This window comes from Oryctolagus cuniculus, chromosome 13 (genome assembly GCF_964237555.1).
Source record: "Oryctolagus cuniculus chromosome 13, mOryCun1.1, whole genome shotgun sequence".
Taxonomy (NCBI): Eukaryota; Metazoa; Chordata; class Mammalia; order Lagomorpha; family Leporidae; genus Oryctolagus; species Oryctolagus cuniculus.
Genome location: NC_091444.1, coordinates 63,842,748 through 63,862,134, shown reverse-complemented (window position 1 = coordinate 63,862,134; position 19,387 = coordinate 63,842,748). Strand labels below are relative to the sequence as shown.

At 42.5% G+C, this 19,387-nt stretch overlaps 1 protein-coding gene and 1 long non-coding RNA gene across 6 annotated transcripts in view; one reads left to right on the top strand and one right to left on the bottom strand.

Annotated features, from left to right (window-relative positions):
* The window catches only part of LOC138844987 (uncharacterized), a 31,966-nt gene extending 28,309 nt beyond the window's left edge, over positions 1-3,657 (bottom strand). The window contains exon 1 of the long non-coding RNA XR_011381542.1: positions 2,935-3,657. This is a non-coding gene — a long non-coding RNA (uncharacterized lncRNA). The remainder of the gene's footprint in view (positions 1-2,934) is intronic.
* The window catches only part of AKT3 (AKT serine/threonine kinase 3), a 307,020-nt gene continuing 288,322 nt past the window's right edge, over positions 690-19,387 (top strand). For 3 of the 5 annotated variants that reach the window (XR_007909725.2, XM_051820802.2, XM_051820800.2), the window contains exons 1-2: positions 1,747-1,885; positions 14,405-14,562. Coding sequence is in view for 3 of the 5 variants with exons in the window: in XM_051820802.2 (XP_051676762.1) it covers positions 14,517-14,562 (46 nt within the window). In the remaining 2 variants the exon portion in view is untranslated. Of the gene's footprint in view, positions 857-1,746; positions 1,886-14,404; positions 14,563-19,387 lie in introns of those variants that run through there. The other 2 variants (XM_070055614.1, XM_051820804.2) reach the window with 2 other exon arrangements.

The window sequence follows — 19,387 nt, the reverse complement described above, 5'->3', positions numbered from 1 at the left end:
TGAGCTGAATTGTGTATCCTAACGTGGCAAACTCTGTTCTAGAAGGGTCAAGGAAACAGGTGTCTCTTAATGAATGTGAAAAACTGAATTGAAACATCTCTGAAAATTTTTCCCTTTTATTAGGTTACCTATTCCTGTGCATTTTCTAAGAGAGAAAAGACGTGGACCTAGATGGATTAAGATTAAGAAACACCAGGGGATACAGAAAGACTTTCATCACAGGTGATGGCGGCACATGGACAAGCAGACGAGCGACCATCAGGAGAAGGAACTTTTGTACGGAAAGAAGGCAAAGGTATGGATAAGAATCTTGCAGGGGGAACAAATAACAGGTATTATAAACAAGACTGGAGCCGCGTGGCAGACTACTAGTGTTTGCCAGATGTTTCCAGAAGCGATAAAACATGGCCTAAGAAAAAGTAAACTTTCTGGAGCGTAATGGATGGTAAATACGGCCACTTTGCAAAAAAAACAATCTATTATCAAATATTCGCAGAAGCCATGAACTTCGAAAGAAACGCTTTCTGGTATGGTCGTTGTGAGTGTTAATACATCATGGCTGCCCCAAAGTCAATGAAAACTAATATCCCCCCAAAGGGGTGTGATTTTAGGGGTGAATTATAATCCCAATATAGCCAGTACAGCATGAGAGCCAGCAGTGTGGGGGGCCCTTCGGGGAGGTGTTCCTGGGCTGGACGGTAACGTCCCGGGGACAAATTAGGTCTGGTTTAGCGCTTAGTAGTAACGACCCGGAACCCTCTTCCCGCAGGGGCTGTGGCTGAGACGCCTTCCCGACCCGCTCGACGCCGCCGGGGCTCCCTCCCCACTGGGCACCGCCCACCTCGGGGGCTTCCAGGTGCGGGCCCTCGAGCGCGGCGCGACCTCCGCAAGCAGCCGCCGTGGGCTGCGCCAGGCCGGGCCGTGCGGCGCGGGGTCTGCAGCCTGGGCGGGCGGGTGCGTGGCGGAAGGCGCCGGGAGGGGAGCCATCGCTGCCGGCCTCGGGTGCCCGCCAAGGGCCACGCGGGCGCGGGGGAAACCCAGAACTTCCCGCCCAGGAATGACTGCCCCCGCTCCCGGCTCTGGCTGGCTGGGGGGATGTTCTCGCGAGAGGAGAGGGGGCGCCGGGCGCCGCGGGTTTGGGGGGCGCGGGGAAGCCTTGAGGACCAGGGCCCGGCAAGGAGGGGAGCTGAGGCGGCGGGCAGGGCCGGGGACGCGGGGAAGCCGCTCCCGCCAGTCGCCGAGAGCCAGCCCCTGACGTCAGGAGTTTTCCTCAAAGTCAACAACAAGCCCCGCGGCGGCGGCGAGAACCGATCGGCGGCGGCCCCAAGAGGGAGGAAGGAGGGGGCGGGGAGGAGGCGGCGGCGGGGTCTCCCGGGCGAGGCGCGGCCCTCGAGAGGAGGCCGCGGACCCTCGCCCCGCGCAGGGCGCGCCTGGGGGCTCGGAGCCTCCGCCTGCGGCCGCCCCGCCGGCAAGATCCGGCCCCCGCCCGAGCGGTGTTTTCTGGTGATGAATTGAATTTGTAGCCGATATCCGATTCCCATGTAGAGTCTCCGCCTCCTCCCCCCCCCCGCCGCCGCCCTCCCTCCGCCCTCCCCCTCCCGCCGCCGCCGCCGCCGCCGCCTCCTCCTCCTCCTCCCGCTCCAGCTCCGCGGCCCGGCCCGGCCGGCTCCCTCCCTCCCCTGCAGCCCTTCGCCTGCCCTCCCGCGGGCCGCACCGGGCTCCAGGGAGCCAGAGGCTCTGCGGGGTGGGGGGAGGACAGGAGGGGAGGAGGAGGGAGGGGGGACCCCCGAGTCGCCCCCTCTCCTCCCCCCGCCCCCCAACTCCATCCTCCGCCGCCGCCCGAGCAGCTGCGGGGCCGGGGCCGCCGCCGCCGCCGCCTTTGCAGGTAACAGCCACCGCCCCCCACTCTCGCCCCCTCCCCGCCTCGCCTGCACTCCCCGCGGGCCCCGGGCCCGGGTCCTCCCTCTTGCCTCCCTCGGGCGGGGGGGTGGGGTGAGGCGGGGGCGTCTGGGTTGTCACCGCGCCGGGGGCGTGGGCGGGGGCTGGGTCGCCGGCGGCTCTGGGTGTGGGTTGGGGAGGCCGGGGGATGCCCGGCGCGGATGACACCGACACCCCCTCGCTTTCCGGAGGAAGCTGGGGGGCGGCGGTGCGCAGGGGGCCGGGGAGGGTGTTCCCGGCCTAGCGGTACCGTCTGTGTCTGGGCTGCCCCGGCCCGGCGCCTCCTGTCTCTGCGCAACTCGCGCTCCTTCCCTCGCCCCTCCCCGGCGGGGCCGTGCGGCGTGGGGAGGGGGCGCCGCTCGGACCGGGGGTGGCGGCGAGGTTATGTAATGCGTGCGGCGCCCGGGGTCGGTGTTTGGGTTGGGGGAGGGGGCCGTCTGCGCGTGGGGTGGGGTGAGGGCGAGGATGCACCGGCGTCCCCCCTCCCCCCCTCGCCCCGGGGTCTCCTTCCTCTCCCACCCTACGCCGCCGCCGGCGCACAGGAAAAGACGGCACCGGTGGGGTGGGTGTGTGTGTCGGGGGGGTGGGTAGCGCGCTCGTCTGTGTTTTTAATAGTAGTGGGGTTTTGATCCGCTTGGGAGTTGTGTGCTAAGAATAGAAATGTGCGGAAGATGCTGGGTTTGGCTGATCCACTGATGCTGTCGCCGCTGGCGGCGGCGGCGGCGGCTCAGGCTGCAAGTAAACAAACCAGCCTCTTCCTCGTCCACCTCCTCCTGCGCATCGGGCTGCATCAGCCATGATGCTGGTGGGGCCCTACCCAGCCCAAAGTTGCAGCTTCGCTGGCTGCGGCGTTCACCCTGACGCCGAGGCGGGGTCACCCTTGTTTGGGATTTCCCGGGAATCTACGGTTAGGCTAGAGCTACTGAATCTCTTTGGGGCCAGGTTTTTTCCACTAGTGGTATTTACTGTTGATCTGAAAGCAGACGGGGTGCTTACCCGTAAGTCATAGGATGCTCCCTTTTCTTCCATCAAAGAAAAAGAAAAACAACTGGTTTCACCACTGTGGTATTTTGGTTGAAAGCCGGGTAGGTTGTAATCGATAGTTTCCAGGTAGAAATCCAAAAGTGAAAGCTGTGCATATTGGTTCATTTCTAGTACCTGTTAAGATCCCCGCACTTTGTTTTAAGTTCATCTTTAAGTTACAGGATATGAAATAATGGCTTTGGCAGTTGGTCCATTGCCAGTTGTCTCAAGTCATCAGTTGAGACACGTGTTCATATTTGGTAATGCATGGTCATAGTCTATCTTGTAGTAGACATGAATTACTAAACAACCACAGCTTTTCGATTTTGAAATTAAAATACATGGAATACAAAGCCCAGAGTAGAAAAACCCAATAAAGATGGTTTAGAAAATGGAGATTAGTCTTCAGAAATTGAGCATCATTTGCAAAATCTGTGCAAAATGAACACAAATACTACAGGAGGTGGTCTGAGACATGACAGCATCTTTATTGAAATGTCTCCTTATTAGTGAATTGCTAGTTTTCCAAGGTATATGACACAATTCTGTGCAAAATATGTGTCAGGATTGTACATTTTTTTCTTGAGACAACCCATAATCTTGACATTGAAAGATTACAGAGGAAATTGTATTTGAAGATCGACTTTTTGTTTTTGTTACTGGGGTTGACCCCAGTGTCTTTGATTGGCTTGAACTTCTGATTTTAAAGCAAGGGGAGTGCATCTGTGGAATAAATGAGCCAACGTTGGCATTTAGATGGTTGTACAGTTTTAGTTTTCAGTTTTAATGTTTGTATTGTGTAGTTGCAGTGCTGTGTTTTCTTACAGCATTTTAAAACTAGTATGTAGTGTAAAGTAATTGTGTAGGACTTGTGAGGACTGTTAAACTCACTTTGTCCCCTCCAGTTTGTCTTTTTGTAATGATTAGTGAATTGTTTTCCGACTTCCCAGTTTAACATGTGTATGTCAGAGGGCTCTTAAGTTATTTTATAGATGTAAAGTGTTTTTAAATAAGGTTTCACTCACTTAACAAATACTGAGTGTGAACTGTATGCTAGGAAGATGGTTTGACTAATAACTTTCTAATATTTACTTTTCATTGAGGATTACTGTCATTAGAGAATTTGTTTTGCAAATCACTCCAACTCTAAATAAACATGTACTGGTTAAATTTATTGTGAGACAGATGTACTTAGCCTAGAGTGTGGTGCAGAGTAGTAAGTACTTAGGATTTTTAAACTCTAGCTTTTGATGAAACACATGTAAAGTTCCAACTGTTGGGGTTTCTTTATGAAGAGGAACCTATTTTTTAAATTGATTTTGTGGAAGTTTAGCACTTACTTAACCTTTGCATGTGTTTTGTGAAAAGATGCTACACTTTCTTTTCTTGTTTAACCTTTCAACAATTTAGCCTTGAGAAGATAAGGCAATTACTGTTAACAGTGTGTTAGATTTTTATCATGATTTTGTAGATTCTTTATATTGTGATTAAATTTGCAGCTTTAAAAACTAAAGTTTAGATTTGAGCAACAAAATCCAAGGACAGGAAACCATTTCATTTTTAGACAACGTCACTTCTGTAATTTGACTTGGATTTTATAAATCGATGGTGCAAATACTTTTTGTAAATTTCTGCTAAAATATTTAAATAATTTAAAATTGCTCTTTTGGTAACTCTATAGCATGTGCTTTGGTATGCTAAATACTGGTTTCACACAGCCTGCACTTTTCTGGAAAGATAAGTCTGGATCTAATGATTTAAGAAATGTTTTATCCTCATCTTTTGTGTATGATAGGGCTAGATTCAGTTTTGAGTTAAGGTCAGCCAGTGCCTTGTGAGCCCTTGCCTTGTGTTCAAGGCACTGTTGAATGTGCTTTGCATGTATTAATTCATCTAATCTTTACAACTTCTGCTATACTTTTGAAAGTGATTTTCTATTGAGAGACGCGTTGACTGTGGCAGTATAAAAATGTACTTCAACTTTCCTAATGCTGAAATACTTTTTGTTTTAGTGAGTTCCTTAACTTACTTACACAAGAGTTCCAAATCACAATGCTAAATTTAGATAATTTAGTACAACAATTTCCATGGAATCAAGTTAATATAGTTAAAAAAAATTGACCCATTAACATTGCTTTTCATTTTAGTTGTTTCCAATGCCAAATTCAATGCTTCAAATGCTTGTGTACCCTGTAGCAGCATAGTCTTTCATCAGATTAGATGGAAGGTCATTTTCCCTGCCAAATAATCTTCAAATCCTAGCTTGTGAACCCATTAATGTATTATTCTTGACCTGTAGATGTGATTTTTAGTTCCATTTCTTTTCAGTACTCTGTTGATATTGTTGATATTTCACATCCCTAAATGTTATATTTTGCTAGTATTTTGAGGGGAAAGTAAGGAGGGTTACTAGAAGAAAGCACTATATTTTCACATGAGGCTTTCCCTCATGTTAAGGAAGATTGATTATATTTGGGGGAAAGGAAGGTGGTGTTTTGCCAGTAGTGGAGTTTAGCACAGATTTTGTTTGAATGTTTGATCTTCCAAACTATATACTAAGTTTTTGAGGACAGGAGCTGTGTGTACTCGCAATACTATCACCCATGATGCCATCTATATATGAAATAGAAGAGCTTTTCTAATGCTCTACTTTGTAATTTATGGCTGAGGAAGCAGGGACAGAGCATTAGAGTGACCTTATACAGCATCACTTTGAAGGGGCAGAATTGGGAACAGAGACCCGGGTTTCTTGGTCTGTCCAGTGCCCTTTCTGATTGACTATTGTGATGAAGTTTGTTACATGATTCCATACTTACTTACTGGTTAACTCTTCCTTTAATCTGGAGGGAAGCCTGTCAAGCTGGTCAAGCTGATTCTCATCTTTAATGGGCCATATATCCAATTGCATTTTATGTATATGTAGGCCCCCTCCCCCATTTTGTAATAGGGAGGTCTGCAAGGCAGGTTGTAGGTTTTTACTTGTTATCTTAGGAGAATACGGCTAACTGCAACTGAAATTTCTTCAGCAGCAGACCTCAACCTATGCATGTTGTTAGGGATGCCTTCATGCAGAGACAAGCCACACTCTACATGGGAAATGGAAGGGATAATTTATCAGTAGCTTGTTCAGTGGATTATGTGAAGCAGAGGAACTGAATAAGTATTTTCTTGGTTGTTTCAAATTAGAATATTAAACGTATCACCTAATACAAGTTGCTTTTTTATTTTTAATAATGGCATATTGGTTGAAAATGGCATTCAGATGCTCTAAATGGGAGTAGGGGAAAAGGAGAGGAAATACTTTGTGGTTTTTTTGAGATATATTTTAAAGTTTATAGAGTTAATTTTTAAGAACGGGCAGTTTAGAAGAACTGATACTTTATCTGAAAGTTAGGGAATTCACCCATGCTTAATTGGATATTTTGCCATAATAGTCTGGATCTCAGTGAAGATAGCTATAGAAGGGGCTTTAAGAGAATCCCATAGAGTTTGTTACTGTACTCTGAAGGGAGGAAACACCCAAAATGCATAGTTTATGTGGTTCACTTCCATGTAGGATATATTTTTGCTATATATGATAACAACTCTTCAAAGGGATAGACTTAGAATTATTTGAAGTACAGAGCAAGTTGCCTTGAATTTTCTCTACACTTTAGTATGCTTCCTTTCCCAGAAATCCTTTTAAAAGTTTGATATAGCCCTGGATATTTATTATGACATATATTAACTTTAATTGCTTTTTGAAATAAGAAAGTGCCATAAAATTAAATTGTGGTTGCTCTTGACAAGCATTTGTATATCAAAGTTGTAACATTTTGTCATATTTGAACATTAGTTCTTTATTAAGTCAGTTTGGGTAGCATCTATAGAGTACATAGAAAGCTGTGAAGCAGAAAAAAATGCATTCTACATGGTATTAATTACAGCCCAGATTTGTAGTTTAGAGAAAGTTTATTATTGAATTGTATTCTGACTTAGAACTTAGGAATGAACATACTGAAATTTGCTAACCTATGACTTTTGTTCTTAATTATAAAAATAATTTCTGGGTGACTTTTGACTTTATGTCAACTACTTTGTCTTTTGTTATAATTTCATTTGTGATGCCTCAGTTATATTTTTCATTTATTTAAAAACACTGCACTTTTTTGAAAAAAATTGATTTTTTGATAATGAAGTTTGATAGTTTGTTATAATTTCATTTGTGAAGCCTTAGTTTTATTTAATTTTTAATTTATAAACACTACTGGACTTTTGAAAAATAATTTGATACAGCAGTGTTCAGAACTCTGCACATGTTGGTTCCATTTTTAAATTACATATTTTTGAGAGTTCAATCTGATAGAAAGCTTGAATTGCAGGTAGTCACTCTTTTTACTTGTCATTAACTTGTGATTGTGGGGAAAAAATGTCATGAGCAGTGGTTGGTGACAGTTTTCCTAGATTCAGAATCGTGGATAGAATAGCTACTGCTCAAATTTGTTTTTAGAGTCAAATAGGATGATACATGTGAAAGCTCTTTGGTAAGAATTTATGTTGTAGGGTTGGAAAAATCTTTAAAAAATATTTTGTTTTGTCTGCTTCCCTGTAGCTGAGTGTAGTCTTATCACAGAGTAGACAGTCTGCTTGTTGACTGAGTAAAATATGTATGTTACATATTTTTTGAGTGACTGTCTTAAAAGATATTTGAAGAACTTTCTTTGATTAAAATTGAGCAGTTAGTTACCATTTAAGTAAACAAATGTCTTTTTAAAATTCTTCAAAAATCATTTAGAAAATATCCAATTTTTTTGCTTTTTGTCTCCATAAAATTGGGTAATGTTGATGCTTGTTTTGTTTGGAGTTGAAACTTAATGATCTTAGCAAAAATTTTCAAGAAATGTCAAAAAGGATAATTTTAATATGCTCTAGTCCTTGGACTTAATGGCAGTACAGAAGAAACATCCTTTAATGAACAGGGAAGAGCATTCCTTATAATTCAAATTGTTTCTTTACAGGTATTTCCATAATGTTTAAGTTCAGTTTTTTTCTTTAAGAAGGCATAGTACTGTTCTCCTTGTTGAATTACAACGTTTGTTTGCCTAGCCTGTTTATTATTTTTATCTAAAGCTGCATCTTCATTCCTCCATTCATTTATTTATGCCATATTTGTTGAGCATCTCTCCATTTGCCAGGCACTGTCACACATTGCTTTATTAAATTACATTGTGATAGAGTGAAGTAAAAGATGTGAAATGTTTTGTAAATTGTAAAATGACATTCAAATGCAGTTATCAAATTCTCAGTCAATTCTGAGTGAAGATACCTTTAGCTTAACTGCCTTATAAATTATAAATTGAATCTGCCAAGAATTTTGTGCGAAACCTTTTATAAGAATGGGAATATTTTGATTATCCAACAATGAAATGTTTAATACAGTAGGTTTTTGGAGAGAAATAAACCAAATTTTGTCAGTTACAGCTCATTGGGTAGAACCTAGTCTTAGAGAAGTTAGGACTGTGGGAGGAGATGAAGTTTGCTCTACCCCAGGAAACACATGATAGAGTCCCACCTCAACCTGCAGATTAGTGTGTTTAGTTAGGGGAGACTGAGTGGAGCAGAGAGCCATTGCAGGAACATAAAGTCAAAGCACATGGGTTATGGCTTAATGAGTCAAGAGCATTTTCACATGTAGATGACTGCATTTATTTCTAGTTTATTGATCCTAACTCAGATTACTTTCAAAGGATGTTATCATTTTAGCCAGTAGCGACCCAAGAGCAATTTTAAAGCTGAGATTATGAATATGAATAGAATTTGGTGACAGTTTCATTTTTTTATTTTATATTATTTAAAAGATTTATTGAAAAACAGATTGCAGAGAGAGGTAGAGAGGTAGAGAGAGAGGTCTTCCATCCACTGGTTCACTCCGCAATCACTGGCCAATCTAAAGCCAGGAGCTTCTTCCTGGTTTCACACAAGGGTGCAGGGTCCAAAGACTTGGGCTGTCCTCCACCGCTTTCCCAGTTTGGAAATGGAGCAGCCAGGACTTGAACCAGTGCCCATATGGGATGCCTGCATTGCAGGCAGCAGCTTTGCCACATAGGCCACAATGCCGGCCCCTCTATAATTTATTTTTATTTGAAAGGCAGAGCGACACAGAGAGTGAGAGATACAGAGAGATCCTCCAGCTACTGGTTCACTTACTAAGTGTTTCAGTAGCTGGGGTCCGGGCCAGGCAAAAGCCAGGAGCCAGGAACTCCATTTTGATAGGCAACATGGTTGGCAAGAGCGCAGGTACCTGAGCTATTACCTACCTTCCAGGCACATTAGCAGGAAGCTGAGGCAAGACAGGCACTCTGTCTGATATAGGATGCAGGCATTGTAATCAGCATCTTAACCTGCTGTATCACAATGCCTGCCCTTCTATAATTTCTTTATGGAGATATTATAGTATAGATCATTTTAATAGGAGAGCATGTGATTTGTGTGTGTTTATTGCATGTATATTTTTATGATTATTAATTGGCTTTACCCAGGTTATATTAGGTTTATAGTCTGAAACCAAGAATGATCGTAATAGATGTTAGGCCTTTTGCTGCATGTGCCACTGAAGAGAATGGCTACAGTGCAGCTCTGTAAAGACATTTTGCATGAGTGCTCCCAATGTTGAACTTAAGATTGTTTATGGCCGGCGCCGCAGCTCACTAGGCTAATCCTCCACCTAGTGGCGCGGGCACACCGGGTTCTAGTCCTGGTCAGGGCGCCGGATTCTGTCCCGGTTGCCCCTCTTCCAGGCCAGCTCTCTGCTGTGGCCCGGGAAGGCAGTGGAGGATGGCCCAAGTCCTTGGGCCCTGCACCCGCATGGGAAACCAGGATAAGTACCTGGCTCCTGCCATCGGATCAGCGCGGTGTGCCGACCGTGGCGGCCATTGGAGGGTGAACCAGCGGTAAAGGAAGACCTTTCTCTCTGTCTCTCTCTCTCACTGTCCACTCTGCCTGTCAAAAAAAAATTTAAAAAAATAAAATAAAATAATAAGATTGTTTATGTACTGTTAAGAAATTAATACTTTCACTTTGTCCATTTCTGTATTGTATATCCAGTTGACCATGTTTAGTTCTTTAGGATATCAGTCAGATGAAAATGATAGGATTCTTTACTAGAGATTTTGTTCTGTTTTGTTTTTCCCATTTTTTTTTTTTCCTAAAGGGAAAGGGTTTATTGGTTGAAACTCCACAGACTGGAGGGAAGGGGCGAAGAAGAAAACAGAGCTTAAGAGAAATCAAGAGCGTGAGGGAGAGCCATGTGTTCAGAATCAGGTCTTGTTAAACCTTTGCTCGGGAGTGGGCAGGAAAGTAGAAGCAGCGAATCCTATTAGGGTGGGGGTGGAGCTGACACTGGTGGTTGGGCCATGGGATCACCTGGCGTCCAGCAATGGTGGTGGGGGCTAGAGCCTAGGATGGTGTCCAGGGTGTAGATCACGCCATAGATAAGACTGCGTCATTTTTTTTTTTTTTTTTTTTTTTGTCAGGCAGAGTGGACAGTGAGAGAGAGAAAGGTCTTCCTTTGCCGTTGGTTCACACCCTCCAATGGCTGCTGAGGACAGCGCGCTGTGGCCTGCGCACCACGCTGATCCGATGGCAGGAGCCAGGTACTTATCCTGGTCTCCCATGGGGTGCAGGGCCCAAGCACTTGGGCCATCCTCCACTGCACTCCCTGGCCACAGCAGAGAGCTGGCCTGGAAGAGGGGCAACTTTTACTAACATTTTCGTTATAAAACAAGAGTTCTATGGGGTTACATTATCCCAGAAGTCCAGGGTGGGTAGAGGGATGATGATCTGTCTTTTTTTTTTTTTTTTTTTTTTTTTTTTTTTTTTGACAGGCAGAGTGGATAGTGAGAGAGAGAGAGAGAGAAAGGTCTTCCTTTACCGTTGGTTCACCCTGCAATGGCCGGCATGGCAGGTGCGCTGCGGCCGGCGCACCGCACTGATCCGAAGGCAGGAGCCAGGTGCTTCTCCTGGTCTCCCATGGGGTGCAGGGCCCAAGTACTTGGGCCATCCTCCGCTGCCTTCCCTGTCCACAGCAGAGGGCTGCCCTGGAAGAGGGGCAACCGGGACAGAATCTGGCGCCCCAAACGGGACTAGAACCCGGTGTGCTGGCGCCACAGGTGGAGGATTAGCCTAGTGAGCCGCGGCGCTGGCCGACGATCTGTCTTTAGAGCTACTTCCTGCTGACATGGGGAGACGAGGTACTTTGTGCTGGCATGGGGTGACGTCTCAAGCTGCTGTCTCCTGGGTGGGGAGCCGAGTATGTCCCTGTAGCAGCATTTGCTTGACTGCCTGGTTGGTGAGGGCCTTGGTTCATTCCATTATCAACTCCTGTAAACACTTCAACAGACACTGTAGTATGAAAGACAGGGTGACAATAGCAACGAATGATCCTAAGAGTGGCATTAACGAATCAGAGGATTTCATAGAGGAGAGGAAATGAGGGGGGTCTCTGGACTCTTGTGAAGACTGTTGATGGATGTGGTTTAAAGCAGATCATAACCAAGACAAGGAGAAAGGCCATTTATCTTTTGTAGGTAGAGGGGTTTGTGGAGAAAATTCTGAACAATCATACACATTAAGTGGGGGAGAGGACCATCAATACACACAGGTCAGGAGTAGAGCCATTGATGTATGAGTAGGGACTATGATTTTTTTTAAGATTTTATTTTTATTTATTTGACAGGTAGAGTTACAGATAGAGAGAGAGAGAGAGAGAGAGAGAGAGAGAGAAATGTCTTTCTTTCATTGTTTCACTCCCCAAATGGCTGCAACGGCCAGAGCTGTGCTGATCCAAAGCCAGGAGCCAGGTGCTTCTTCCCGGTCTATCATGTGGGTGCTGGGGCCCAAGGACTTGGGCCATCTTCTGCTGCTATCCCAGGCCACAGCAGAGAGCTGGACTGGAAGAGGAGCAACCGGGACTAGAACCTGCACCCATATGGGATGCTGGCGCCGCAGGCCGAGGGTTAGCCAAGAGAGCCACAGCGCTGGCCCCAAGGCTATGATTATAAAGGAATGAGGCCCCAAGTGGGCTAGACAGGATCTAGAACAAAGAGGACCTAAGAAAGCTGCTGTCTAAACATGAATAAGTTTTCCAATTGAGAGGCAAATAGAAACTGACAGAAGAGGCCTGATGACAATCAGGTGGGCTTTAAGGCCTTTCCAGTTATGAGTCCTAGACCTACCTATCTCTTCACACGGGGTACATCATAAAGAAGGTGTGAACCTCCTTGGGAAACACCCTGTTGACTTCCGTTAATTACCTAGTTGGCCTGGGAGGAGAGCTTTTGCCCATTTTTAATAGTGAAATGGATCTTGTCTTGTGTTACATAACCATTTTCTATGGTAGTAATAAGTTTAGTCTTTGCTGGGGTAAATTAAGTTTTTTTGTTTTTTTTTGTTTTTTGTTTTTTTTTAAGATTATTTATTTGAGAGGCAGAGCTACAGACAGAGAGGGAGAGAGAGAGGTCTTCCATCCACTGGTTCACTCCCCAAATGGCCACAATGGCCGGAGCTGGGCCGATCCAAAGCCAGGAGCTTCTTGCGGGTCTCCCTCATGGGTGCAGGGCCTAGGCACCTGGGCCATAGCAGAGAGCTGGATTGAAAGTGGAGCAGCTGCGACTCAAACCAGTTGGTGCTGCAGGCGGAGGCTTAGCCTACTCTGCCACAGTGCTGGCCCTGGTAAACCAAGTTTTACCTGTGTTTTTCAGAGCCACTAATGTGTTAGTAGTGATGTTTTCTGAGGACATGGCTTGTAGACTCTTTCTAGGCTTTATTTGACTTGTTTTTCTTTTCCTTATTCTATTCCCAGAATGTCTCTAATTGAGTATTCAGATAAACATAGTTTGGGAGGGTAATCCTAGATTCTAATATGCCTTTTTGATTCTCTGTAGCCACAGACTCCTCAGTGATGACTTTGAGTAGTCTTGGTCTTAACTGTGCAGGTACTGCCTTTGGCCCTTCAAGGGGGTCGTCTTCTGTTCAGCCACACATCCTTGTCAGGCTATAGAGACAGCTTACAGGATATTTAGTCTTGATTCCTGACTGCTGAATGATGAGGCCCTCCCTGCACTTAATTTGCATTTGAGAAAGACATATAATCTAGTTTAGTACTAAAGAGGGAGTTTAACCTTGAACTTACTGCTCTGCCTAATTTAAAAGTAGTATGGTTGTTTAGTTCAGCTGTTCATTTTTCTGGTTTTCCAAAAATTATGCCTGTGTTCCTGGACCATGAAACATGGTATACCTGGACCACATTTTTGGTCCCTTTCTGTGGAAATGCTTTTACTCAATTTAACTAGCATTTTCCTTTTTAGGTAAAAAGGGACAGTAATAGCCTTGTAAAGCCCAGCTGCTATATATGAGGCCTATTTTGAGGATTTTGCTGATTACACTATGAGGTATTTTATGAAGACTCATGGGCTGTATAGTTCTGATTTTTGTCCCAGGAGGTATTACAGTCCATCTGAGCCCAACATTTTTTTAAATTTATGGATGCTGTAAATAGGGAAAACTATTGTGTTTCCTCATTTGGATTGTCTTCCTGAAAACTTCATGCCTGATTTGTGGCTTATCTTTCACAAATAGAGGGACTTTTTGCTCCGGCTTTTTTTTTTTTATCTTAAGGCAGTGTAGTTTTGGAACTAAGAATGTGCGCTCAGGAGTCAGACAGCCTGGGTTCAGATCTTGGCTCCATCATTTATTAGCTGTGTTGCAGTCGGACAAACTGCTTAATCTCTGTGAACCCCCCTCAGTTTCCTCATTTTTGAAATGGATTTAACAGTACCCTAATAGGATTGGTGTGAAGATTACCTGAGGAAAGTAAGTGTAAGGACCTGTAGCAGTTCTTGGCACATCTTGAATATTCAGCAATTTTTCCACTTTCGTATTCTCTTTGTATCATTTTCTTTGTCTACTTAAGAAAATAGCTGATTTTATATTATATACTTGTTGTGATCTACCTAAAATATTTCTTGGAACACGCAGAGTAAGAATACACGTCGGTTTCTTGGCACCTGTTTTGTAAGTACAGTAGTTACAAATAGTTAGAATTGCTCTGCTATAACAGTTTTTGAAATTGTAGGGATTTAGTTCACTTAAGTTTCATTCTCTTCCCGCGTCACCTTAAACAGACACACTATGGAATGATTTTTCTGTGTTACTTGTGTTGGTGCGACAGTGGTTTTCTTAAGACATATTTTGTTGCAACCTCTTAGGTTAAAACTTGTTCTGTGATTTGAAATCTGTCACAAGACCAAGGAAGTGCATTCAAAATAAGTTCCCCAGTTTGAAGAGCTAGACTTTTATGCGAGGTCAGGCCGGTTGAAGACATTTACAAAGAATTAGTTGTTTGTTATTGCTATGTGAGTTGCAAGAATGGAAAAAAAGAAATTCTTTCTTCAATACTTCCTTCCAGGCTGAGTCATCACTGGAGAGTGGGAAGGGCAGCAGCAGCAGCAGACTCCAGACCCTGAAGCTGCTATCACAGAGTACCATTTCTTCAAGGTGGGGGCTCAGAGGGAGCCATCATGAGCGATGTTACCATTGTGAAAGAAGGTTGGGTTCAGAAGAGGGGTAAGTGCTCAACAAACCAAAAATAATATGGTTGGTAAGCCTGCTGAACAGTGAGTGGTCTCTTGCTAGCTGATCTTTTTGCTGATGCTGTGAAAGTAAACCATGATGTGCTATGTCTACTAAGTGAGAAGTTATATTGAATTAATGTTTAGGAATTTGCTCGTTATTTAGAATTTCTTAGTAATTCTTGATTTTGAGTTAAAAAGTTAGGTTTGACTTTGTGATATGTTGTGTGCATACATGTTATAGAAAGTTAGTGTTACATTTTTCTGTGGTATTCACAGATTTTACAGTCTGGAGACATACCTTTAGAATAATCTAATATCTAGAAAAGTTCTATTCTGTGTGCATTTAAGATAATTTAAATATATAGATAACATATCCAATTAAGCTAATTTGGATCATGGCAGGAAAAGGGTTTAAAGTAGTAAAGGGGGAGGTGTTTGCCATACAAATCCATGGTCTAAACAGCCTCATAAATTAGGTAAGTAGAGTTCTGAAGTAAAAGGCCAAATTAAGACAAGGATTTTTGTGTATGTTTGTTTACTTTCATATTTTAATTTTTTATTATTTACTTTTAGTATTGTTCACTGTACTTTAGATTAGCACATGCTTTCTTTGTTGTTAATAAAGGAAGAACTCTTCAGTGTAAAGCTTTTCTTATCATTTGTGAGATCACCTGCTTGTGTGGTCAGTGTGTTTATTAGAAAGCTAGAGTGTAGACTGGTTGCTAGGCAACCGCTATTTACCCTCATGGACAAGTTGAGTAGGAAGAGGACTGTTCCATTTTCAGGACTTTTTTATTGCTGTATGTATGTTTTCTGGGTGAACGTTTTGTCTTAAATACTGATTTTAACATTCTTTGAAGGTCTGTAGGTAATATGTATTCTGAAAAGCTGTTAGTTTTAAGTGTGATTATCCATTTATTGAGTTTTACATCAGCCATTTTGAATTGAAATTTACATACAATAATGTTAGACAATTTTAAGTTACAATTTGATGAATTTTTCCTAACATGAATAGTGGTGTAATAGACAATTCTAATCATGATAGGGAACATTTCCATCTCCCCAGGAAGTTCCTTCATGCCCCTTTGTAGTCCAGTCCTCATCCCTCAACCCTGGCAACCACTGCTCTGCTTTCTGTTTCTCTGTTTTACTTTGATAGATTTTTATACCAGTGGTATCATGCAACATGTAGTCTTTTTCATTTGGTTTCTTTAACATGGAGTAATAGTTTGAAGACTCACTCATGTTGTTGTATGTACCATTAGTTCCTTTTTATTGCTGAGTAGTATTTTATGGTGTGACTAGATCATGATTTATCTAATAGCTGATGGATATTTCAGCTGTCCCTCGTTTTTGACTACTGGTATATGACTTTGTATGATTTTTTTTGTCTTGAGTAAAATAACCTAGGATTGAGATTGTTGGGTTGTATAGTGGGTGTATGTTTAAATTTTAAGAAGTACGTGTTTAACTCTTTAAAAACCACCAAAATTTTTCCACAGTGGTGAACCATTTCTATTAAGTTTTATTTCTTTTATATTCTCATAAATTTGGAAACCATTTTCAGATTTCAGTGCTTGTGAAAGTGGTTCTTTTTATTGTTATTATCTTTTTAAACTTACTTATATGTAATTTTTCCTACTGTGTCTTTTGGGGCATGACAAGCCTTTTAAATAAGCTTTCTGGAGTTTTATTTTACTAACTGCGGAAGTCTGCTCTCACAAGTTTATTCCAGCAGATTAAATGAGATAATGGATGTGGTTCTATTTTGACAGTTGTGACACAAATACAGCATATTGCTATCTTTACATGTTTAAGAAGGATTTGGGGTGGGTCCTTAGTCTGTTTAATTAATTGTATCTTGTCTGAAATTCTGTAATAGAAGGTTAGTCTTCAGTACATGCAATATAGACAAGAAAAAATTGGATAAAAATTTCTGAAGTGTTTTTCTTAAACTAGTAAGGGACTGTGGATTTTAATGAGTTTGTGTGTGCTTATTTTGAAAGTAATAGTCATGTAAATATGAGTGTGAATAGTACTTGGTGAAGCAAATTACAAAATGAAAAGTAAAAATATTTATCCCCTACTTTTTTTTTTCCTCAAAGGTAATACTTTTAGACCTTTTCTATTATTCTGCTGTTCATTATCTCAATACATGATATCCTGAAGTTTATTTGTGATTAACTATCCTAAGTAATCTAATGCTTTCCCACTATGAAAAATGAAGAATTTAAATTTTAATACCTCTTCTGCCTCCCTCACCCCTAAACCCCCTGCCTTTATAGTTAAACTTCAGGCTGTTGGAACATTAACATTAAAAAATATTTAGACATTGTCTCTAAACAAGCAGCTTTGTAAGTTGTGAATAATTAGTACCCCTCACTTTCTTTCCCTTGAACTCCCTGCAGTTCTCTTCCCAATTTATGTCAACTGTAACATTTATATTATCAAGGTTTGTAATAGTTATTGTTGATCTGAAAATGGTCAATATAAATATAAGTAATTTTGCCTAAGCAAAGTAGAGGACAGATGGTTCTCTTGTATTCCACTGGAACTTAAGATCGTGCCATATTTTAGTTTGACTTCTACGTGCCATATTTTTCCTGTGTTGGAAGGAGAGTGCCTCACTTTATTATATTACTTGACTATTCAGCTTTTTAATCGTACCATTTTTTGCAGTTTTAATATGAACTGAATTGCTGGATCTGATGCTTAGCTAATATAATGTTAGTTCATTCTTGGACAACTTCTGTGCTTTCTTAGATCTGTGTCTTTCCTCCTTTTGTTTTGGATTTACTTTATAATTCTTTTTTTAATGATTTATTTATTTGAAAGAGAGAAGGAGAGAAGGGGGGAGGGGAGGGGAGGGGAGGGGAGGGGAGGGGAGGGGGAGAGAGAGAGAGAGAGAGAGAGAGAATGAATGAGAATCTTCCATCCGTTGATTCACAATTGGTCGCAACAGCCAGGGCTGTACGGTTCTGAAGCCAGGAACCAGGAGCTTCTTCCGGATCTCCCGCTCAGGTGCAGGAGCCCAAGGACTTGGGCCATCTTCTTCTTTCCCAGGCCATAGCAGAGAGCTGGATTGGAAGTGGAACAGCCTGGATTGGAACTGGTGCCCATATGGGATGCTGGCATTGCAGGTGGCAGCTTAACCTGCTATGCCACCACGCCGACCGCTTTACAGTTTCTAGAGTACCTCCTGAATCGCTTTTTCTTCCCAGGAGTAACGTGTGTGGGTGCTTGTCAGCATAATGTTTTGCACCAGATGCATAAAAGCAGACCTCGGTGGGGTATAGAATTCAAAGTTTAAAATAATTTTCCTTCAAAATTTCCAGGGTTGTGTTACATTACTGTTTAGTAACCAGTTTTATTGCTGAGAGGCTTGGTGTTCATTTTTTTGTAGGTAACCTGTGTTTGCTTTCTTTTTGTGTTGACTCCTTTTTATCCTTATAATTATTTATTTAGAGCTTCTGTATCAAAGTTTTTTTTTTTTTTTTTCATTTTCCATGTCTTTTTTTCTTTTTCTGGAAATGTATTTAATTTTTTCTATTAGCCCTTTATTATTTACTTCAGTTATTTATGTTTGGGTACTTTTTCTAGTTCATAGTCATCTGCTCATGTAGGTATAATATAATTTTTTAAAGATTTATTTATTTATATGAGTTACACAGAGAGAGAAGGAGAGGCAGAGGGAGGGAGGGAGGGAGAGAGAGAGAGAGAGAGAGAGAGAGGTCCTCCATCTGCTGGTTCACTCCCCAACTGGCTGCAATGGCCGGAGCTGTGCTAATCCGAAGCCAGGAGCCAGGAGCTACTTCTGGGTCTCCCATGCAGGTGCAGGGGCCCAAGGAATTGGGCCATCTTCCACTGCCTTCCCAGGCCATAGCAGAGAGCTGGATTGGAAGTGGAGCAGCTGGGGATAGAACTGGTGCCCATATGGGATGTCAGCACTGTAGGTGGCTGCTTTACCTGCTAGGCCACATCGTTGGCCCCATAATCTTTAGGCCCTAAGTGTTTAAGTTGTTTTCTTCTCTTTGAAAAAAGCTATTTATGAGGGTTCTTTTTTGTTGCTGGTAGTTTTCTTCAAGTGTTTTGTGATCCAAGTTTCCCCATGTAATTATTAAAGGATTAGGTTTACTGGTAATATCTGCACTTATTTTTTACAATTTTTTCTCAAGTTTCTGATAAGATAGATTCACTGAATAAGGATTTATGCTGGTAATATATTTAACTGTTCTCTTGAAAGCGTAGTTGAGATGCTAGCGAAATCAAATTTTGGATTTTTCCCCTCTATGTTTCTTAATTTGTTCCCTTACAGATTTTCAATATTATTTGAATGATACTTTTTTATTTGGTTATTAAAAGATAAATTACAGAGTTAGATGAATTGAAATAATATTAACCAGACTTATTGTTATTTATAAAATTCATTTTCTTAGTAACTTTTTTAAAAGATGTATTTATTTATTTGAAAGTCAGAGTTACAGAGAAAGACAGAACTTCCATCTGTAGGTTCACTCCTCAAATGGCCTCAATGGGTGAGGCTAGGCCATGTTGAAGCCAGGAGCCTGGAACTCCTCTGTGTCATCCATGTGGGTGCAGGTAACCAAGGACTTGGGCCATCTTACCTGCTTTTCCAGGCCATTCCCAGGGAGCTGAAATGGAAGTGGGGTAACTTGGACTCGAACCAGTGTATATATGGGATGGTGTTGAGGGTTCCAGATAATAGCTCAACTTGCTATGCCTCAAATCTACCCCCGGTAATGCTGTTTCATAGAAATCTAAATAGTAGTAAGTGTGGATATAAAGTGAAAATTTAA